At 44.4% G+C, this 17,777-nt stretch overlaps 1 protein-coding gene across 1 annotated transcript in view; it reads right to left on the bottom strand.

The window, feature by feature from the left end:
• Positions 1-17,777, bottom strand: part of Hydin (HYDIN axonemal central pair apparatus protein) — a 291,897-nt gene that overhangs the window by 206,811 nt on the left and 67,309 nt on the right. The window contains exons 10-11 of the mRNA XM_041650001.1: positions 6,203-6,321; positions 417-640 (exon numbers count right to left, since the gene is read on the bottom strand). Of these exons, the coding sequence (XP_041505935.1) occupies positions 417-640; positions 6,203-6,321 (343 nt within the window). The remainder of the gene's footprint in view (positions 1-416; positions 641-6,202; positions 6,322-17,777) is intronic.

Here is a 17,777-nt window from a genome sequence, read left to right as displayed (position 1 = left end):
AGGCTGATTCAGGTGTTACTGCAATAACCTGTTTTCTCCAAACAGTTTACACCTCAGGGTATATTCTGTACACTACCACCCTCAACACGCCCAGCTGATTGCAGAAGCTCAGAAGGGTCTGGCCTGATTATTACGTGGATGAGCGTAATTAGAAGTCTGCATTAAAACCTTTATTTCATAGGTTACAACCTATAGAAAAACCGGATATTCAGGTAGCATCTGCATCCATATTATAATGACACCCATTAAGGAGAGAAGCACTGGTGGGCATTTTAGACATTTAGTGGGAACTCTGCTGACGGGTTCATATCAACAGACAGTTACGGACAGCCAGGATACGACCTACTTTTTCAGACTCTAGAAAGCAGAAGGGAAAACTCCGGTCGGTTTCTATGTTAGTTACAAATGTCCCATACCTAATGGTCAGCTTCACGGGCTCCGGGGACCCGTTAACATCGATCAGGAACTCTTCCTCGAAGTGCCCCAGGATGGTAGAACAGAAGGAGATCTGGACAGCTTGGACCCCACTCGGTTCAATGATGCCTTCTTTAGGATTGAAAACAAAGCAGGCCCCCAAGGCTGAAGTTGGAGGGATCACATTGAAGAGGGCATCGATGCTGCCTTTGTTGGATAGGATTGCCTGTGCCAATCAAAGTCAAAGGTGATCAGGGCAAGGGAACTGCACTCAGTTTTCAGGTAAATACATGAGGTCTTATTCAGCATCAGGGAAAACTGCAGGAATTATAACGAAAGGAAACTCTCAGGAGAAATGAATCCTCTGGTATCCTGAATGCCTGAAGATTAGATTCCTAGTCACAGGTCATTTTTCGCTTTCAGTGTTCTCTTTAAAATTCAGTTAGTTGCACCCACCCACTGAGACAATGGGGATGTTCTACCGGGAACTCACCAAGGCCAGCTGGCCTGGGTCTGGAAAAACCTGGGATAAAACCGGACTCGCTGAACATAGCAGACAATGAGGACTACTGAGAACTCAAGAACAATGGCAATGGGTTTTTGATCCTACTGCACGTACTGGCTTTGTGGGAGCCTAGGCAGTTTGGATGCTCACCTTACTAGACCTGGATGGAGGTGGGTGGTCCTTGGACTTCCCACAGGGCAGGGAACCCTGATAGCTCTATGGGCTGACAAGAGAGGGGAACTTGATTGGGGGAGGGGGAGGGAAATGGGAGGCGGTGACGGAAAAAAAAAAGAAAACAGAAAAAAATTCAGTTAGTTGGAGCTAGAGTGATGAGGACCCGAGTTCAGGTCCTAGAATCATATCGAGTGGCTCTTGACTACCTGTAAACTCCAGCTCTGATGCCTAAGAACTTCACAGGTACCCACACTACAGGTACATACTCCCCACCTACACATACAAATAACTAAAAAATTTAAAAATCTTTAAAATTGTTAGTCATTTGAATTATACTCATACCACTAAAAGGCTGGTTATAATTATAGCTATGAATGAAAATTCTCTAGAAAGAAACCACAGGAAGGCAGATAATTTTCTCGAGTGCTTGAAGAAACTAAGGTTAAGTGCAGGCTGTAAGAGAAGAAACCATATCAGAACGGAGCAGCAGCAACTGCTGAGCCTGTGCCTGTGATGGGACTCTAGGTGACAAGGATGCTCTCCGTGGTGCTGTGATTTCATCCTCCTGGAATGTGTTCATCTCACACAGCATTGGATGAGGGGCTCTTTGGAGCGTCTTATGCAAGCAGTCATTTCACTACAGATGCTTTATTCCTGTATGGTAATGTCCTGGCACCAGGCTAGTGTCCTTATCTGATGGCACGGTAGGTTTGGAGTGCACATGTGAGCAGCTCATGCCTGGCATGCAGAGTCCACCACAGCTGGTTTCATTCTGATGCTCCCACCCCGCATCTCACCATCTGTGTGTGTGCATGAACCTCCACTACAGTCACACTGTTCTATTCTTGGCCTCCAAAGACACCACCTCTGTTCCTTGACAATTCTGTCTTCACACCTAGAAAGGTAACTGGCTTCCTCCTTTGATGGATAGGAACATCCCTTAATCCATACCCAAGACATTGGAAGTTAATCAAACCAAGTTAGTTATCTGTCCTCCTCACACTATATGGAGACTGACCATACTTCTATCTATGTATGAAGATTTTTAAAATACCTCTTAAAGCGGAGGGGGTTGTAGCTAGTTCTTACATGCATGAGGAGGCGAAGGTTAAGTGAAGACTGAAAAGTGCCCAGGGACATCCAGAAATTTAGTAGAAAAATGTGAGACACGTCAGAGACACGCTAAGGAGTGATGGAACGTGCTAGAAGCTAAGGAAGGAGTCCCAGAAAAGTCAAATGAAGACAGAGGTCATCAGAATGAGCTCTGGGAAAGGAGTTGAGGGTCTTATGTATAATGAGAGGTCACCCTGACCTTGAGGAAGAGCGTGATTGTGATGGGGTGTGGTTATAGGATCCAAAGGACACCGTCCCGGGAGGAAGAGGTACATGAGGTGTGGCGGGCTGGCTCAGGTCACCGTTTGAGATAAGAGCGAGTGGTGGGGATGAGAACGGCAGGAGGACAGAGTGTGTGTAGCGATGGGGACCCAGTGCCCCACCTAGGGAAGCCCCCGCCACATGGCACCAACTGCTTTGGCAGGACAGTGCCTTAGGTGGCCAAGGAGATCCAGCTGTGGCTAGAAGTCCAGGAGACCAAGCTTTAGAGCGGAGCACAGATAGGCCAGAAACCATGTCCTCTGCAGAGGAACACAGCCACTGCTGCCAGTGAGAGATAACCACTGTGCCAAAACAAACCATAAATAAGCTTGCTTGCTGCTTGGCTCGTCTTTTTATGTCTATTTCCAGCCTTCCTTGTTCTAAAGTCACTGGAGTCTGAATTGTGCATCCTTCTCTTTCTCTTTTAAAGAGACCACACAGAAAATGACTATGACTGAGGACTCAGGAGCCAGAGAGCCCGGGTTCAAATCCCAGATTTGTCTCTGACTTTCTAGTTAAGCAATTTAGACAAACTCCCTAAGTTCTCCGTGCCCCAATTTCCCCATCTGTCCTCTTAACTCCTCATATTGCTGAAAGAGTAAATTTCTTAGTTCGTGTAGCTGTGAGAGCGGCAACTGGCAACAGAGTTTACAGATAAAAGCAACATGCCCCCTTGCTCAGTACTGAGGGCATAGAAATTATCTGTGTTTAAAGGGTAACTGACAAATGCTTGTAACTTGTAGGCTATTCCTTTTTCAAAAGTAACAATTTTTGAAAATTTCCCATACATTTACAATATATCTTGCTTATGTCCGTGATCTTGAAGGCTACTCTCTAAGGTATTCATGCCCCATTGTGCTTCTCTCTGGATACAAGCATAAATCCCCGTGTGTGGCTTTTATTGTTATTTGGTTAACATGACTATCTTTCCCAGGTTTTCTGAGCAGTGACAGTTCTTCCCCCTCCCTCTGTGTGTGTGTGTGTGTGTGCACGTGCATGCGTGTGTGCATGCATGCATGCACTGCATGAGTGCTTTTCTGTGGGTATGTACCTGTGTGTGCAGGATGGATCCATGTCTGTGTACCTGTGTGTGTGGAGGCCAGAGGTCACATCCAGCGCCCTCTTCAATTACTTCGCACCTTATTTATTAAAATGGAGTCTCTCACCGAACCTGGAGCTCACTGGTTTAGTAAGACCAGCTGGCCAGTGCAGGGATCTTACTGTCTCCATCTCCTCAGCACTAGGATTGCAGGGAAGTTCCACCATGCCCAGGTTTCATGTGGTTTCCAGGGATATGAACTCAGGTCCTTACGCTTACACAGGAAGCACTTAACTTCACTTGGGAGGCATCCTCCCAGCCCCAGTTCCTCTATCTTGGAGAACATGATATCATTCTCTTGTTATTGACAAAGAAACATCTATTAAAGAATACTGAATCTGGCTAATAGTTTGGGACATGATCCTGAGGCTCCTACCCCTGAGGTCCAACTCTGTGGACAAAGGGGTCACTTATAATAGAACTCAGCCTCCTGTTTGTCTTCCCTCTGGGTTACACTGGAGAATACTATGTCTACTCTTGGAAGTATAGTTTTTTTTTATGCATCTGTTAAGCTCAGCAATGACTAAGCTCAGCAGCTAATTATTCAAATTTCTCAAGGAGGTAATGTAATAAATTGAGAGACTCGACGAAGCATCAGCACTGGAGATGCTGAGAGTGCAGAATCTCCCCCAGAGACGCACCCCACCATGTCCCTCTCTGCCACTTCTCAACCCTGCCCGATCTGATGCCTCACCTCATTGGACACTTTGGCTGGCTGGGGTTTGCTCTGCAGTTAAGATCTGGGCATGCCTACTAAATTGCTTTTAAAAATGTTATTATACCTGGGGAAACCATATCCATTTTGCACTACAACTGTCTTTTCGTGACATGGCATCCATAAAGTACAATCAGTAAGGTGTAAGGAGAATGCATATGGGGTAAATAACACAGCAACAGCAAAGAATAAGAACTATCATACTTTTTCTCTGCCTCGGGGACTCCTCTATCAAGAGCAGAGGTTTCAGCTGTCTACCTTTAGGTCTTAATATCATTCAGATTGTGTTCCCTTGTGTATCATCAATCCTGACATTGACATCTGTGTTTCTTTGCTTCGCTTCAGTTAGATCAGTTACCCCAGTGAGCGTGGGAATGAAGGACACTGTCCCCATGTCATGTAGGCACTTCTCCTTATAGGCTGGATTTACTTGGTGTGGAAAGATGGGTTGCAGAGAACCTGCAGGACTGAAATGCCAGTAAAGCTCCTCCTATTCACAGATACCATAGAGGGCATCAGTGACCCAGCACTCACGACATTTACAAGCTGAGTAACTTGGCCAAGTTCCTGCCACCTACAGCAGTTAGAGTTGCATCCGTCTTCTCTACGGCCATCATGGCTGTATTCTCTGTTCTCCCTTGCAGACACAGACAAACAATAGAACAAGCTCGACAGTGTGACATGCCACCTCTAACGCTGCTTCTTATGAAAACCTCATCTATGTTCCTCAGAGGTCCTTAGCCTTCAGCCAGAGTGTGATGGAGCTGGGGGTGGCGAGGGACTGCAATCTTGCAAGAATGTGCTGGAGGTGAATGCTGTGAAAAGGGAGGGATTCCAGGCTCCAGACTCTACTATAGGAGTAACTGCTGAGCCTTCTGCCATATTTATCCAGCATTAGCCTAACTAGACAAACTTCTCTATGCCCCAGCTTACGCAGGCAGAAATGGAAGGCGCAAGTGTCCTTGCTCCCTAAGTGAACGAAGGGACTCAAAGCACCAGCACGGCATCAACACACCAGAGGGAGGAACGCAGAGGAATTAACCACATACACTTGGCATTTGTGGTGACATAAGGATAAAAAACTCTGCCTTTCACAATTCTGTAAGAATTGCAAATTACACACACATACACACACACACACACACATGCACGCACATGCACACACACACACACACACACACACACACACACACACACACACGCTCGTGCACTACATCCCAGAACCTGACAGCTACGTGTCACTTAGTAAACAGCTGCTTGCATTACCTTCCTAAGATACAAACATTCACAATTTAGGAGAGCCTAAAAGCAGGTTTCCATGGCAGCCACTGGTGTCTATGTGTAAGTATACCCTATAGAAGCTGGCCCGTGAGGTGGCGCTGGAGCGACGCCAGCTCTGAAGAACCATAAGTTCATCCTGGAAAATTCCGGTTTCTGCTTAATTGGGAAGACAGAAAACAAGACTCTTCTCCAGAAAGCAAGAAGGTTGGATTTTTAAAACACAGACTGGGGAAGAGCAAACTGCGGGGCGATCCCCAAGTGTGAAAACAGCTATTCTCATTAGGACCGAGAAAATGCACACAGCCCTCTTCCCTCTCATCTGCAGGATTTAGGCTGTCCGAGAACAAGCACTAGGCAGATGGGGAGGTGTATTTATGGCTTTTCCCTCTGCGGCCCACAAATCGAGAAGGATAAAGCCAATGAAACTACAGTGCTGAAGACGTTTAGCATCTGATAAAGTAAAAAGAATAGGAGAAGACACTCCGCTTAGCATGGGTTGGAGAGAGGTTGGAATAGAGACAGAAAGTGGACAAGGAAGGTGACTTACAAAGTCTCTATCAAATAAAAACCACATCAAAAGAAGCAAAGAGAAAAAGGCCAGGTTCTGTCAGAAGCCTCAGTGAACAATGGCAGTGCCTACCTCGTAACAGTGGGCAGATCCAATGAAAACTTTGCCAATGTCCAGCAATTCGAAGTTGAAGTGAATCTTGGGCCCCATCCCTTCTCCTCTGATTCGGAGGGGCAAGCGGATCTCTCGACCTGCAAAATTAATTCTTTATTAGTCAGACAGTATTTTATTAGCCCAAATCACCCACAATGTAAGGCATGAGCTTCTCAAATACTCCCCAGGACTGCTCTGTGCCGAGGGAACTAGAATTTAACTAAGGTGGAAGCCGGCTCTTATCTTTAGGAAACAGTAATATTGCTGGGTGCTTACCTTTAATGAACAGCTTACATAGCAATTAGGGTTGACATTTTATCAGGGAAAAGACAATTAAGAAAGTTAACCTCCAGGTCCAGAAAGGCAAATGCTACGTGTTCTCATTTCTGTGCAGAGGCTAAAGCTGGTCCCATTGCAGTAGAGGGTAGAGGAGTGATTACCAGAGGCAGGCCGGGCAGAGGGAGGGAGGGTGAAGAATACAGTCAGATAGGGTTGGGGAGGAGAGCTCAGTGGGAGAGTGCGAGCATGGGATGCACATCTCCAGCACCATCACACACATACACACACGCGTGCCCACGTGCATACACACACACACACACACACACACACACACACACACACACACTAATTCTAGTGTTCCATTGTACAGCAGGGAAGCTAGAACATATTATATATTTCAAAATGGCTAGAAGCCAGGCCCGTTTGCAGCACGGGTGGGTGGAAGACCATGACTGGAGGTCTGACCCTGGGTACCACTATGTTGAGCAAATGTCCGGTGGAGAAGCGGGAGAGAAAGAGAAGTGGAGCGGTCATGTGATGTGGAAGACAGGCTGAACTGGATTGCAATGCGGTGAGGAACAGGCTGATGTAAGCGGTCTGCGCTACCTGAGACATGTCTGGGTCCGCGACTCCACCGCAGCCAGGATCTGTGTTGATGTCCATGACCACGTGAATGCTCATGGTCTGGACTGCTGCCTAAAGCCACGGTGACATCTAAGGGCTGTGCTGAGCTGGCCTCCATCCCTCGCTGGCCCTGGTGGTGGCATGGATGAGGAAGAGCTGGTCCTGCCCCCTCCCGGTCTTGAGGGGTGGTTTTTGGCAGAGGCCCAGGCTGACCAAGTCAGCTACCACCCAGGCTCACATCCAGGGCTTTGAGTTGGCCCACCCCAACACCTACCCCATCTATGACCTGCTGGAGCATGAGAAGGGGTGGGTCCTACGGAAGCTAGGCACAGGATTTCCATTATTAGCGGATATCACAAAGGCATTGGTGAGGACCCAGTGGTGATGGTGTGCCAGGAGCCAGAGGTCTTGAACCAGACCAAAACACTCATTGAAATGAACATTTTTAAGTAAAGCTTCTTGGGCAAAAGGGTCTGCTGTGTGACACACCACAGCTCACAGTTTGCAATACCACTACAACCAAAGCATATACGATGGAGTGGAGGGAAAGATGCAGGAGTGAAGTGGGTTTATTAATTATTATTTTCCTTTTCTTTGGTGGAGGAGGTTACAAGGGTGGAGGGCTGACATAGAAGGACTGGAAAATGAGTGGGATTGGAATGCATGATGTGAAATTCCCAAAGAATCAAAAAATTATGTCAAATAAAAAATAGCTAGAAGACAGGATTTTGAATATTAAAACAAATGATAAATGGCTGAGGCAATGGATGTACTCATACCTTGATTTGGTCATAACATATTGCTTTTATATATTAACATATCATGTTGTGGCATGTATTTATTATATATACAATTAATGTATAAATTAAAATAATTTAAAATTGAATCGAGTCTGAACATTATTCCGAAGTTTTTAATAAAGCCAGGTAGTTTGTCTGGTTCTGCAGAGGGTGACCAGGGATGGATACCAATCCTAAAGGGGTGGAAGCCACCACAAGGACGCTGTTTGTCTTGATCTGTGTTTAGGAAGACCTAGAGAACCAGCCGTCTAATTTTGTGGAGCTGACCTAGACTCCTATACTTTACGGAACTTTTTCTACCTCATTCCATAGATGCCATGGAATGGGCTCAAAAGCGTGTGACTTAACACATCCATAGTGGACCCGAGTCAACACAGATCATATAGCCAGCCACTCTGGGTCTTCCCTTTTTATAATATGGAAATATCTTCACTAGATAATAGAAGATCAACTGGAAATTACAGAGTATATGGAAGTCTTTCCTAACTCCACCATCTCAAGATAATTATTGCCAACACTGTGGTGCCTATTGTCTATGCTTAATTATATCAAACAGTTAATATAAGTTTCTGCCTGATTTTTACACTTAAAATATGAGTTATACTTTTCCATGTAAAATATGAGCCCTGAGTAGGGCTGTATGACTGCTTCCCCGCCTTGGCAGCCTGCATGGCATTTTCTAGTATCATTTCCAGACTGCAGAAAGGAGCTTTTCAAGTCAAACACAGCCCTAATCATTCAAATCCTGTGTCCTAAGTGTGCTGTGTCTTCAGCAATAGAGGTCCACCTTCTACTCCCAAGAGGCAACAAAGGGCTGAAATGAAGGTCTATATTGTTTTGGGAGACACTGGGACTACCCTGACCAACTATTCATAAGGAGGTTTCTTGTACCTGGTACTGGAGTCTGTTTTTAGTCTATGGCTCTTGCTGAGGAACACTATCAGCCCAAAACACACACACACTGTGTACAATTACAATTTTAGGTAAATATAAAAATAATGATTCCTTGAGGTCTTATCAAACTACCTTGGTTACCTTGGTGTCATCCGTCCCTTGTCTCTCCTTCTCTGTCTGTATTGACTAACTAACCTCCCTCCTCCCTCCAGTTGCATCCCACCCCTTGCCTCTATCTGCCTGTAGCATACTTTCTTGGTTTCTATGGTTACTCCATGTTGTGCACGCTCATCTGAGGATTTGGAGCTAGGAACCACAAATGAGAGAAAACATGCAACGATTGTCTGTCTGGGTTGCCTCACTCAATATAATCTTTTCTGGGCTCATCCAGTTACCTGTAAATTTCATGTAAAATTTCACTTTTCCTTATATCTGAATATTATTCCACTGAGTATACGTATGACATTTTCATTATCCATTCATCTGTTGAAAGTCACTTGGGTTGTTTCCACCGACTAGCTGCTGTGAATAGACATTATAAAGCAAATATCTGTGAAGTATAGCTGGGTAATATGGTAGATTTATTTTTAATTGTTTGAGAATTCTCCAGGCTGATTTCCAGAGCGGCCGCACCAATTTGAATTCCCAGCACCACGGAATGGATGAATGAGAGTTCCTACACCTCCACGACCTCACCAGCCTTTGTTATTAGTTGCGCTGTCTGGTGGGGGAGATGAAGTCTCAAGGTCGTTTTAATTTGAATTCCCAATTGCTAAGGATGGTGAATATTTACTGCAGTATTTCTTAGCCATTTTTATTTCTTGTTTTGAGGGCTCTGTCTAGATCTCCAGCTCATCTCTGAATGGGTCATTTGTTTTCTGAGTTCTGTGTATACTCTGAACACCAGTCCCCGGTCAGATGGGTAGCTGGTGGGGTCTCTCCCACTCTGTGGGCTTCTTCACTCAACTGCTTGTTTCCTTACCTATACAGACAATGCACACAACAGTGAGGTCCCGGTTGTCAATGGCTGGGCTTAATTCTGGGCAAATGGGCATACTTGCTCTGTACATGACTTTGAATACTTAAAACACTTTTGATGGCCTATTAGGTTCAGTTTTTAGTATTAAATAATTCAGAACTACCAAGCAACATTTTTTTAGACTTTTTGTCTCATATCTCTTTGGGCATTTTAAAAAAAAATAACTAATTTATTTTATATCTCCTCCCAGGCCTTCATTCAATCTCCTCTCTGTTCCCTCCCCCAAGGAAGCAGTGGCCCACTGTTTCATTACAACACATGTTTATTTCTTTGCTTTTTGTGTGTTTGTTTGTTTAAGGAAGGCAGTCTTGTGGTATGATTGAGCATCCTTTGGGTACCAAGAGCTGTATACCCAAAGGATGCTCAATCATACCACAAGGACGTGTGCTCAATTATGCTCATAGCAGCTTTAATTTGGAATAGCCAGAACCTGGAAACAACCTAGATGTCCCTCAGCTGAGGAATGGATAAAGGTCTTGAGGTAGATTGATTCTCTGTTTTCTGAGAAACTGCCACTTCCGAACTGGATGTACAAGTTTGCATTCCCATCAGCAATGGAGGGGTGTTCCCCTTGCTCCACATCCTCTCCAGCATTAGCTGTTCCTTGTGATCTTAGCCATTCTAACAGGTACAAGATGGAATCTCAGGGTTGTTTTGATTTCTATTTCCCTGATGGCTAAAGAGATATTGACTATTTCTTTAAGTGTTTCTCAGGCATTCTTAGAACAGAATTCTTCTGTTGAGAATTATCTGTTTAGAACTGTATCCTATTTTTAATTGGGTTATTTGGCTTGTTAACATCTAATTTCTTGAGTTCTTTATTTATTTTGGAGATCAGGCCTCTTTTGAATGTGGGGTTGGTAAAGATCTTTTCCCATTCTTGTAGGCCGCCATTTTACCCTTTTGATGGTATCTTTGCCTTACAGAAACTTTTCAGTTTCACGAGGTCCCATTTATTAACTGTCCATCTTAGTGCTTGTGTTATTGGTGATCTGTTTAGGAAGTTGTCTCCGGTGCCAATGCATTCAAGATTACTTTCCACTTTCTCTTATGTCAGGTTCATTGTATCTGGATTTATGTTGAGGTCTATGATCCAGCTGGATATGAGTTTTATGCAGGGTGTTAGACATGGACCAATTTGCATTCTTCTACATACCGACATCCAGTTAGACCAGCACCATTTGTTGAAGATGTTTTCTTTTTTCCATTGTATAATTTTGGTTTCTTTGTCTAAAATCAGGTGTCCATAGGTGTGTGGATTTATGTCTGGGTCTTCAATTTGATCCCATTGATCCACCTGTTTGCTTTTATGCTAATACCATGTGGTATGTATTGCTATAGCTTTGTAGTAGAGCTTGAAATCAGAGATGGTAATACTTCTGGAAGTTCTTTTATTGTACAGGGTTGTTTTAGCTATCCTGTTTTTTTTAGGGGGTATTTTTTAAAAATTAAATTAATTTATTTATTTTACATCCTGACTACAGATTTTCCTCACATGCCCTCCCCCTCACCTCCCTTTTGCCTCCCCAATTCACTCCTCCCCTGTTTCTGTTCAGAAAAGGGCAGGCCTCCCATGGATATCAACAAAACATGGCATATCAAGTTGCAGTAAGACTAAGAATCTCCCCTTGTATTAAGGCTGGGCAAGCCCACCCAGTATGAGGAATAGAGTCCCAAAAGCCAGCAAGAGTTAGAGACAGCCCCTGCTCCCACTGTTAGGAGTCTCACAAGAAAACACCAAGCTATACAACTGTCCCATATATGCATAAGGCCTAGGTCAGTCCCATGTGGGCTCCCTGGTTGTTCAGTCCCTGTGAGCCCGTGAGCCCAGGTTAGTTGATTCTGTGGATTTTCTTTTGGTGTCCTTGGCTCCAACAATCCTTCCTTCTCTCTTCAGTAGGATTGCCCAAGCTCTGCCTGATGTCTGGCTGAGGGTCTCTGCATCTATTTCTACCAGCTGCTGGATGAAGCCTCTCTGATGACAATTGGGATAGGCACCAGTCTGGTCACAGGAGATGGCTGGTTCAGAGTATGTGTCTGCTTATTGCTAGGAGTCTCAGATGCGGTCATCTTTGACTATTTCTGAGTTTCCCTTGCATCAGTTTTCTACCTGACCCTAAAATCCGCTCCCCCATCCCACTTTTCAGTAGTCTCATTCAGTCCAACCCCCGCCAAACTTGATCCCCCGTTGTTCCCATCCCCACCCACCCTCAGTCTACTCTGGGGATCTCTTCTATTTCCCTTTCCCAGGGAGATCCAAGCATCCCACCCCCGCCCCTTGAGTCCTGTTACCTTAGCCGCTCTGAGCTGGTGAATTGTAACATAGTTTATCCTTTTCTTGACACAAAGCAACAGTTTTAAATCATTGTTGCCATCATTATAATGCCTTGGGGCATCTTACTGTCTTCTGTTGCTATTTAGCTTTTTTATATTTTGGGACAAGGATACTGTCTTTTTGTTATTTCAGTTTGGGGCAACATCATGGTCCTCAGGCAGCTATAATTTTGACTAGAGGAAGCATGAATGATCTTTACAATAATTGGGACAGTTAATCTATTCAGAGGGTTTTCTTCACTCCACCTGTCCCTGGAAAGGAGACATCAGTGATGACAAATACCAGGCAGGAGGGGTCCTCAGACTTCCTAACGCTGGGGACCTTCAATCTAGTCACTTGTGTCGTGGGGACCCCTATCATAAAACTATTTTTGTTGCTCCTTCGTAACTGTAATTTTACTACTGCTACGAATTGTAACATAAATATCTGATATGAGACCCTTGTTAAAGGGCCATTCCACCCCAAAGGGATCACAACCCACAGATTGAGAATCACTGCTCTAGAATTTAAGTAAAACCTTCAGAGCACTCAAACACTGCCAGCCTTCACCATTACTCCAGAATTCAAATCTCTTGGAAATGACTTGGACTCTATGGTCAAGCGAAATGTATTTTTATTGAGATTCCGATTTGCAGACTGGTAGAGAGAGAGAGAGAGAGAGAGAGAGAGAGAGAGAGAGAGAAAGAACTGCTAATGCATCATGGGATGAACAGCAGGGCTATTGATAACTACCAGACCTAAACTTTCTCCAGCTCAATCTTTGCCTTGGCTGCCCTCCTTAAACAAACAAACAAAACATAAAACAAACAAACAAACACAAAACAGACAGGTGTTGTAATAAAGTGGTGGACCACTGTTTCTTTGGGGATTGTTAATTATTAATTATTTCTGTCCTGTCTGTAGATAGCCACTTCCTGTACTGGGGACAGAATGAGTGCAGAAATCAGCACCCCTGCATCTCTAGGGGTCTGTCTAAATCTTAGGGTCATGTTACAAATGTCCCTTTTTCACAGGATTTTCTAAGCAGATATTTTTCTTGTTTTGGCAAAAAGCAGCCAGAAGAACAAACACGGAAGAGCATTAAACTGCAAGAACAAACTCTTTCCTAGACAAGCCAGATCTTAAAGCATTTAAAAAATAACTGTAGCTTCTTGTGTATGGTTGGAGTAAACTGGCCTTACTCATCAGAGACAAAGGGATGCTCCACGGGGTACATTTAATGAGCCTGAAATCACTAAAGACAACAGACCTCACTGCATTAATCACCAGAAAATGAAAAGCACAGGCCTTCAAAAGCTTGTTATCGGCTCTGCCTGTCATGTTTCCCCGCTGCCCCCAGCCTCCAGATTCACTCACTAAAATGCTCATCTCCAAGGGATTAAGAAGTGGAAATTTGGGGAGAGGAATAGACGACAAACAGGGAACCTTTCAGAAAGACTGAAGTCCATGTCCTCACAAAAGAGCCCAGAGGGACCCCCATGGGGTAAGGACTCATCCAAGATGGCGCTGTGAGAAAAGAGCCCTAAGTGGCTGCCTCGATCTCACACGTTCAGCCTCCAAAATCAGGGGGCGTAAAGTCTCTCTTGTTTATAACCTACCTAATCTGTGGTATTTTCCCAGGCCCCTGGACTGACCAAAGTAGCAAGCCATGCATTCAGTTCCTACATTCCCTGGCATGGCCTTGTGTAAAAGAAATGCAGAAGGGGCTGCTGCAGTTGGCCTGTTCTGTTCTGTGGAGACACAGGGACCTCCTACTTTCCTTAGGTAAAACCTAGGGTGTCTGTTGGAAAATCTAAGTCCTTTATGTATCTTGTTGTTGCCCTCTGCCGACTACCTAGAGCAAGCTCTAGCCAGAGGCCAATTTGGTGGTATTTTCAGAATCTTCAGCATATTGTTTATCATTTACATTACAGTTCATGGGCACAGAGTATAAAGATGGCCGCCTTGCAGTTAGACGTCTGGAAGCCAGGCAGGCAGAGCAGCTCTCTCGCTTCATACTTTCCCTAAGTTATTTTAGGTAATATAGGTTCTCTGCATTTCCATGGGAAATTGAGACATCTATTTTTACTATTTTTAGGTGTGTGTGTGTGTGTGTGTGTGTGTGTGTGTGTGTGTGAAGAGAAGGGGAAGAGAGAGGGAGAGACAGCGCGCACAGGTGCCAGCAGATGCCTACACAGACGATAAATACCCCTGGAGATGGAGTTACAGGCAGTTGGGAGCCACCTTGCATGGTGCTGGGAACTGAACTTCGGTTCTCTGCAAGAGCACCAGCGCCCTTAACCACAGAGCATCTCTCCAGGCTCTCCACAGGAATTTCAGAACCAAAGTGTATATTCCTATTTTAAAAAGCAGTTGAGATTATTATTTTGCTCGCAGCAAATCTACAGACAAATGGGAGAGCAGGAGGGAGTGAAGTTGGAACAATGCTAAATTCACTAACTGCAGGCAGTGTGGTTTTCCATGTGTACAGGTCTGTAATTGCTGCAATGCTTCATCCATTTCACCGTGCAGGTCTTGCAGGTTGTCCAGTTTACCCCTGAGTAATTTATATTCCTAATGCTATTTAAGCAATATTGAAACTTCAGCTTCCCACTGTTGACTGTTAGCATATAGAAATACAACCCATTTTTTTCTGGAAATGAATTTTTTATCCTGCAACTTTTTGGAATTGCTTTCTGGTCCTCATTTTAAATACGTAGTCTCCAGCATCGCTTTCTCAGAATTCTGCTTCAATAAAACACAGATGAAGCCCAAGAATCTACATTTGTAATGAATGACCAGACCTGGGTCAGGTGCAGGCTCTCTAAGGACACCCACTTGAAAAACATGAAGATTGCTAACTATGTGACCTGCCAACAAGGCAGGATTACTCAGATTGTTCTTTTGCCTCATATGTAAAGAGTAGATAGTTTTGATTAAAAACATGGTAAACATACCTTATGGTCTTTATCTAATCTCATGATAAAGGAAGGACAATACCAGATATCATAAATGAAGAACGTCCAAGCCTAGTAAACTAAGTCAAAGAAAGTCCAGTACTTTGCAGAGTAGGCACAGGTGTTATGGTCTGGTGGCTCCTGTTTTACCCTCACACCAAGGTGTAAGGACTTGTTTTTATCTGGGAACAGAGAACTGAACCAAGATCTTTGCATAAACCCAGAACTCTGGAAAATCTTCCTCTAACAACACAACAACAACAACAACAAAGCCTAGGAAAATTCCACCTCCTGGCCTAGGATGGGCTGATGAGGCCTGTCATCTAGCCAGCAGACTGATGAGGGGAAGAGGCTCCTGGGAAAAATCCAAGGCCCAGGTGCAGGTTTTCAATCCAAACTTACACAGCACCAAACAGGTTCCAGGAGCAGAAGCTGACTGTGGAAGAGTGGAAGAAGACCCAACAAAATCCCTACTCAAGAGAGTATTTAAAATCCAGTATCCATGCTCAATGACTACAGTACAAACATTTCCAACTGTCTGAAGGAACAGTCACGTTGCTGAGGAAAACCGGGGGCTACCACAAGCAGCCCAAGAGGGACATAATAGAAAATTCTTAAAGAAACTCTAACATAGCATTCTCAAAAAAATTGAAGAGGCATAATAAGAAACGGAAACAACAATGAAAGAACAAAATATATAAATACGAAATTACATGATTTCTAAAAATGAAGCCAATGAAAATTTAAAATTGGATAGATGAGTACGCCGAGAATAGATATAGCTAAAGAGATAATTAGTCAAATAAAAGAAAGAACTTAGAATAAAATACTCGGAATAGTGGCTGACAAGCAGGCTCCGTGTGTAAGAACAATTGCTGCCTAGACTGACGACCCGAGTTTGATTCCCAGGACCAAAAGGAGAGAAGTGGCTCCACAGTCCTCTGGGCTCCACACGTGTGCTGTGCAAAATGCACACACACACACACACACACACACACACACACACACACACACACGCGCGCACAAGTAGATAAACACAATAAAAATCCAATAGAAAACAGAATCGATCAGAGACAAGGAGATCGAAGAAGAGATAAATTCTACAATCATCTTGAGAGCTGAAAAGATAAGAAGGCAATACCGAAGAGACAGATGATGAGAACTAGAGAGATGACGGCAGTGAGGAGCACGTGCTGCTCTCGCAGAGGACCGGAGTTGGGTTCCTAACACCTGTGACTCCAGCATCAGGGGATCTGTTGTCCTCTTCTGGACACGGACACACACACACACACACACACACACACACACACACACACATTTCTTTCTTTAAAAAGTGTGAAAAGTAATCAGAACTTGCTTCTATGAACATAGTTACCATTGGGGCTTGAATGTGAGATGTCCTCCATGGACTCACACTTGGTCTGGTGGAGGTTTGTTGCTTTTTTGTTATTGTTATTATTATTATTATTATATTTATTATTAGGGATTTTTTGAACCTTTAGGAAGTTCCTGGCTGGAGAAAGTAATTCTTGGGGAACAAGCTTTGTGGGTTACAGGCCCCACTTCCAGCCCAAGTCTTTTGCCTCCTGGTCTGTGGAGATGTGAGGAGTCTCAGCAACATTGCTCTCACTGACATGAGCTCTGTACCCTCTCAAGCCAAAAGTTAAAACAAGCCCTTCCTCCCTTACGTTGCTTTGGTCAGGTATTTTGCAGAGAGGTGAGAAAACCAAGTACTACAGTAGCTTAGAGCAAAGGCAACCGAAAGGAAAGCCAGCAGGGAAGAGCTTTTCTATCCACTTAGCAAATGTCTCTTAGTGACATAATGCTAGGGGGTCTTGCCAGCTGGTTGACGATAAGAGCCAGCAATCATCAACAGCCCTCCAAAGGACACAGAATTACACGGAGCTCACAGGAATGATAATATGGAATTACTATGTAAACAGAGCCCTTCCTTGGCAACTGAATCGGTTAGGAAATGACTAACAAAATAAAGAAGACTGTCACACAGATGGAAAAATTACATTCGGTTTACCCAGGAGAAGAATGCTGGGGAAGAATTTGGAACCACAGGAAACAATAGATGCATACAACTCGTGGTGCATTGTTTGGGAACCTCCTGGAGAGCAGCCAGCCCCCTGGACCCATGCCAAGAACAGTGTCCCCAGGGAGCTGGAGGAGGTCCCACCACCTGTGGCATGGGGGTCATATACTGGCATATTTCCAGTCTGCATCTGAATACGGCCGCCCTCCCAAACATTTCCTGCAGATCCTCTAAGAAGCAAGGTGTCCTGGAGGCTGAGCTGTGGCACAGAAGGAGATTTCTGCCGATCCAAAACTCCTCATCCGCTCTGCACTCGTGGTGGGGCCATCATGAGCATCCCGCCTCCCTGTGCAGGGAATCACCCAGTCAAGGCAGAATGCGGTTACCCATTTGCTTATATTTCTGTCTCAATTATTTGCTTTTTCACTGAACATTTATGGAACAAATTTATGTTCTTGGTGCTTGCAACATAGGCTCTATATGGCATGAATCCCACACAGAATTTCAAGAAAAAGGAAACCAAGACCACTTTTGCTTAGGGATGAATACACAGATGGTAACTTTACACAGGAAAGCAAGAAAATGATCCCCATAACATTTAAGAGG

The sequence above is a fragment of the Microtus oregoni genome, unplaced genomic scaffold, assembly GCF_018167655.1.
Source record: "Microtus oregoni isolate MIOR12 unplaced genomic scaffold, Mior012 000004F_ref0000308, whole genome shotgun sequence".
In the NCBI taxonomy this organism is placed as follows: Eukaryota; Metazoa; Chordata; class Mammalia; order Rodentia; family Cricetidae; genus Microtus; species Microtus oregoni.
This window is presented reverse-complemented; position numbering and strand designations above follow the sequence as displayed.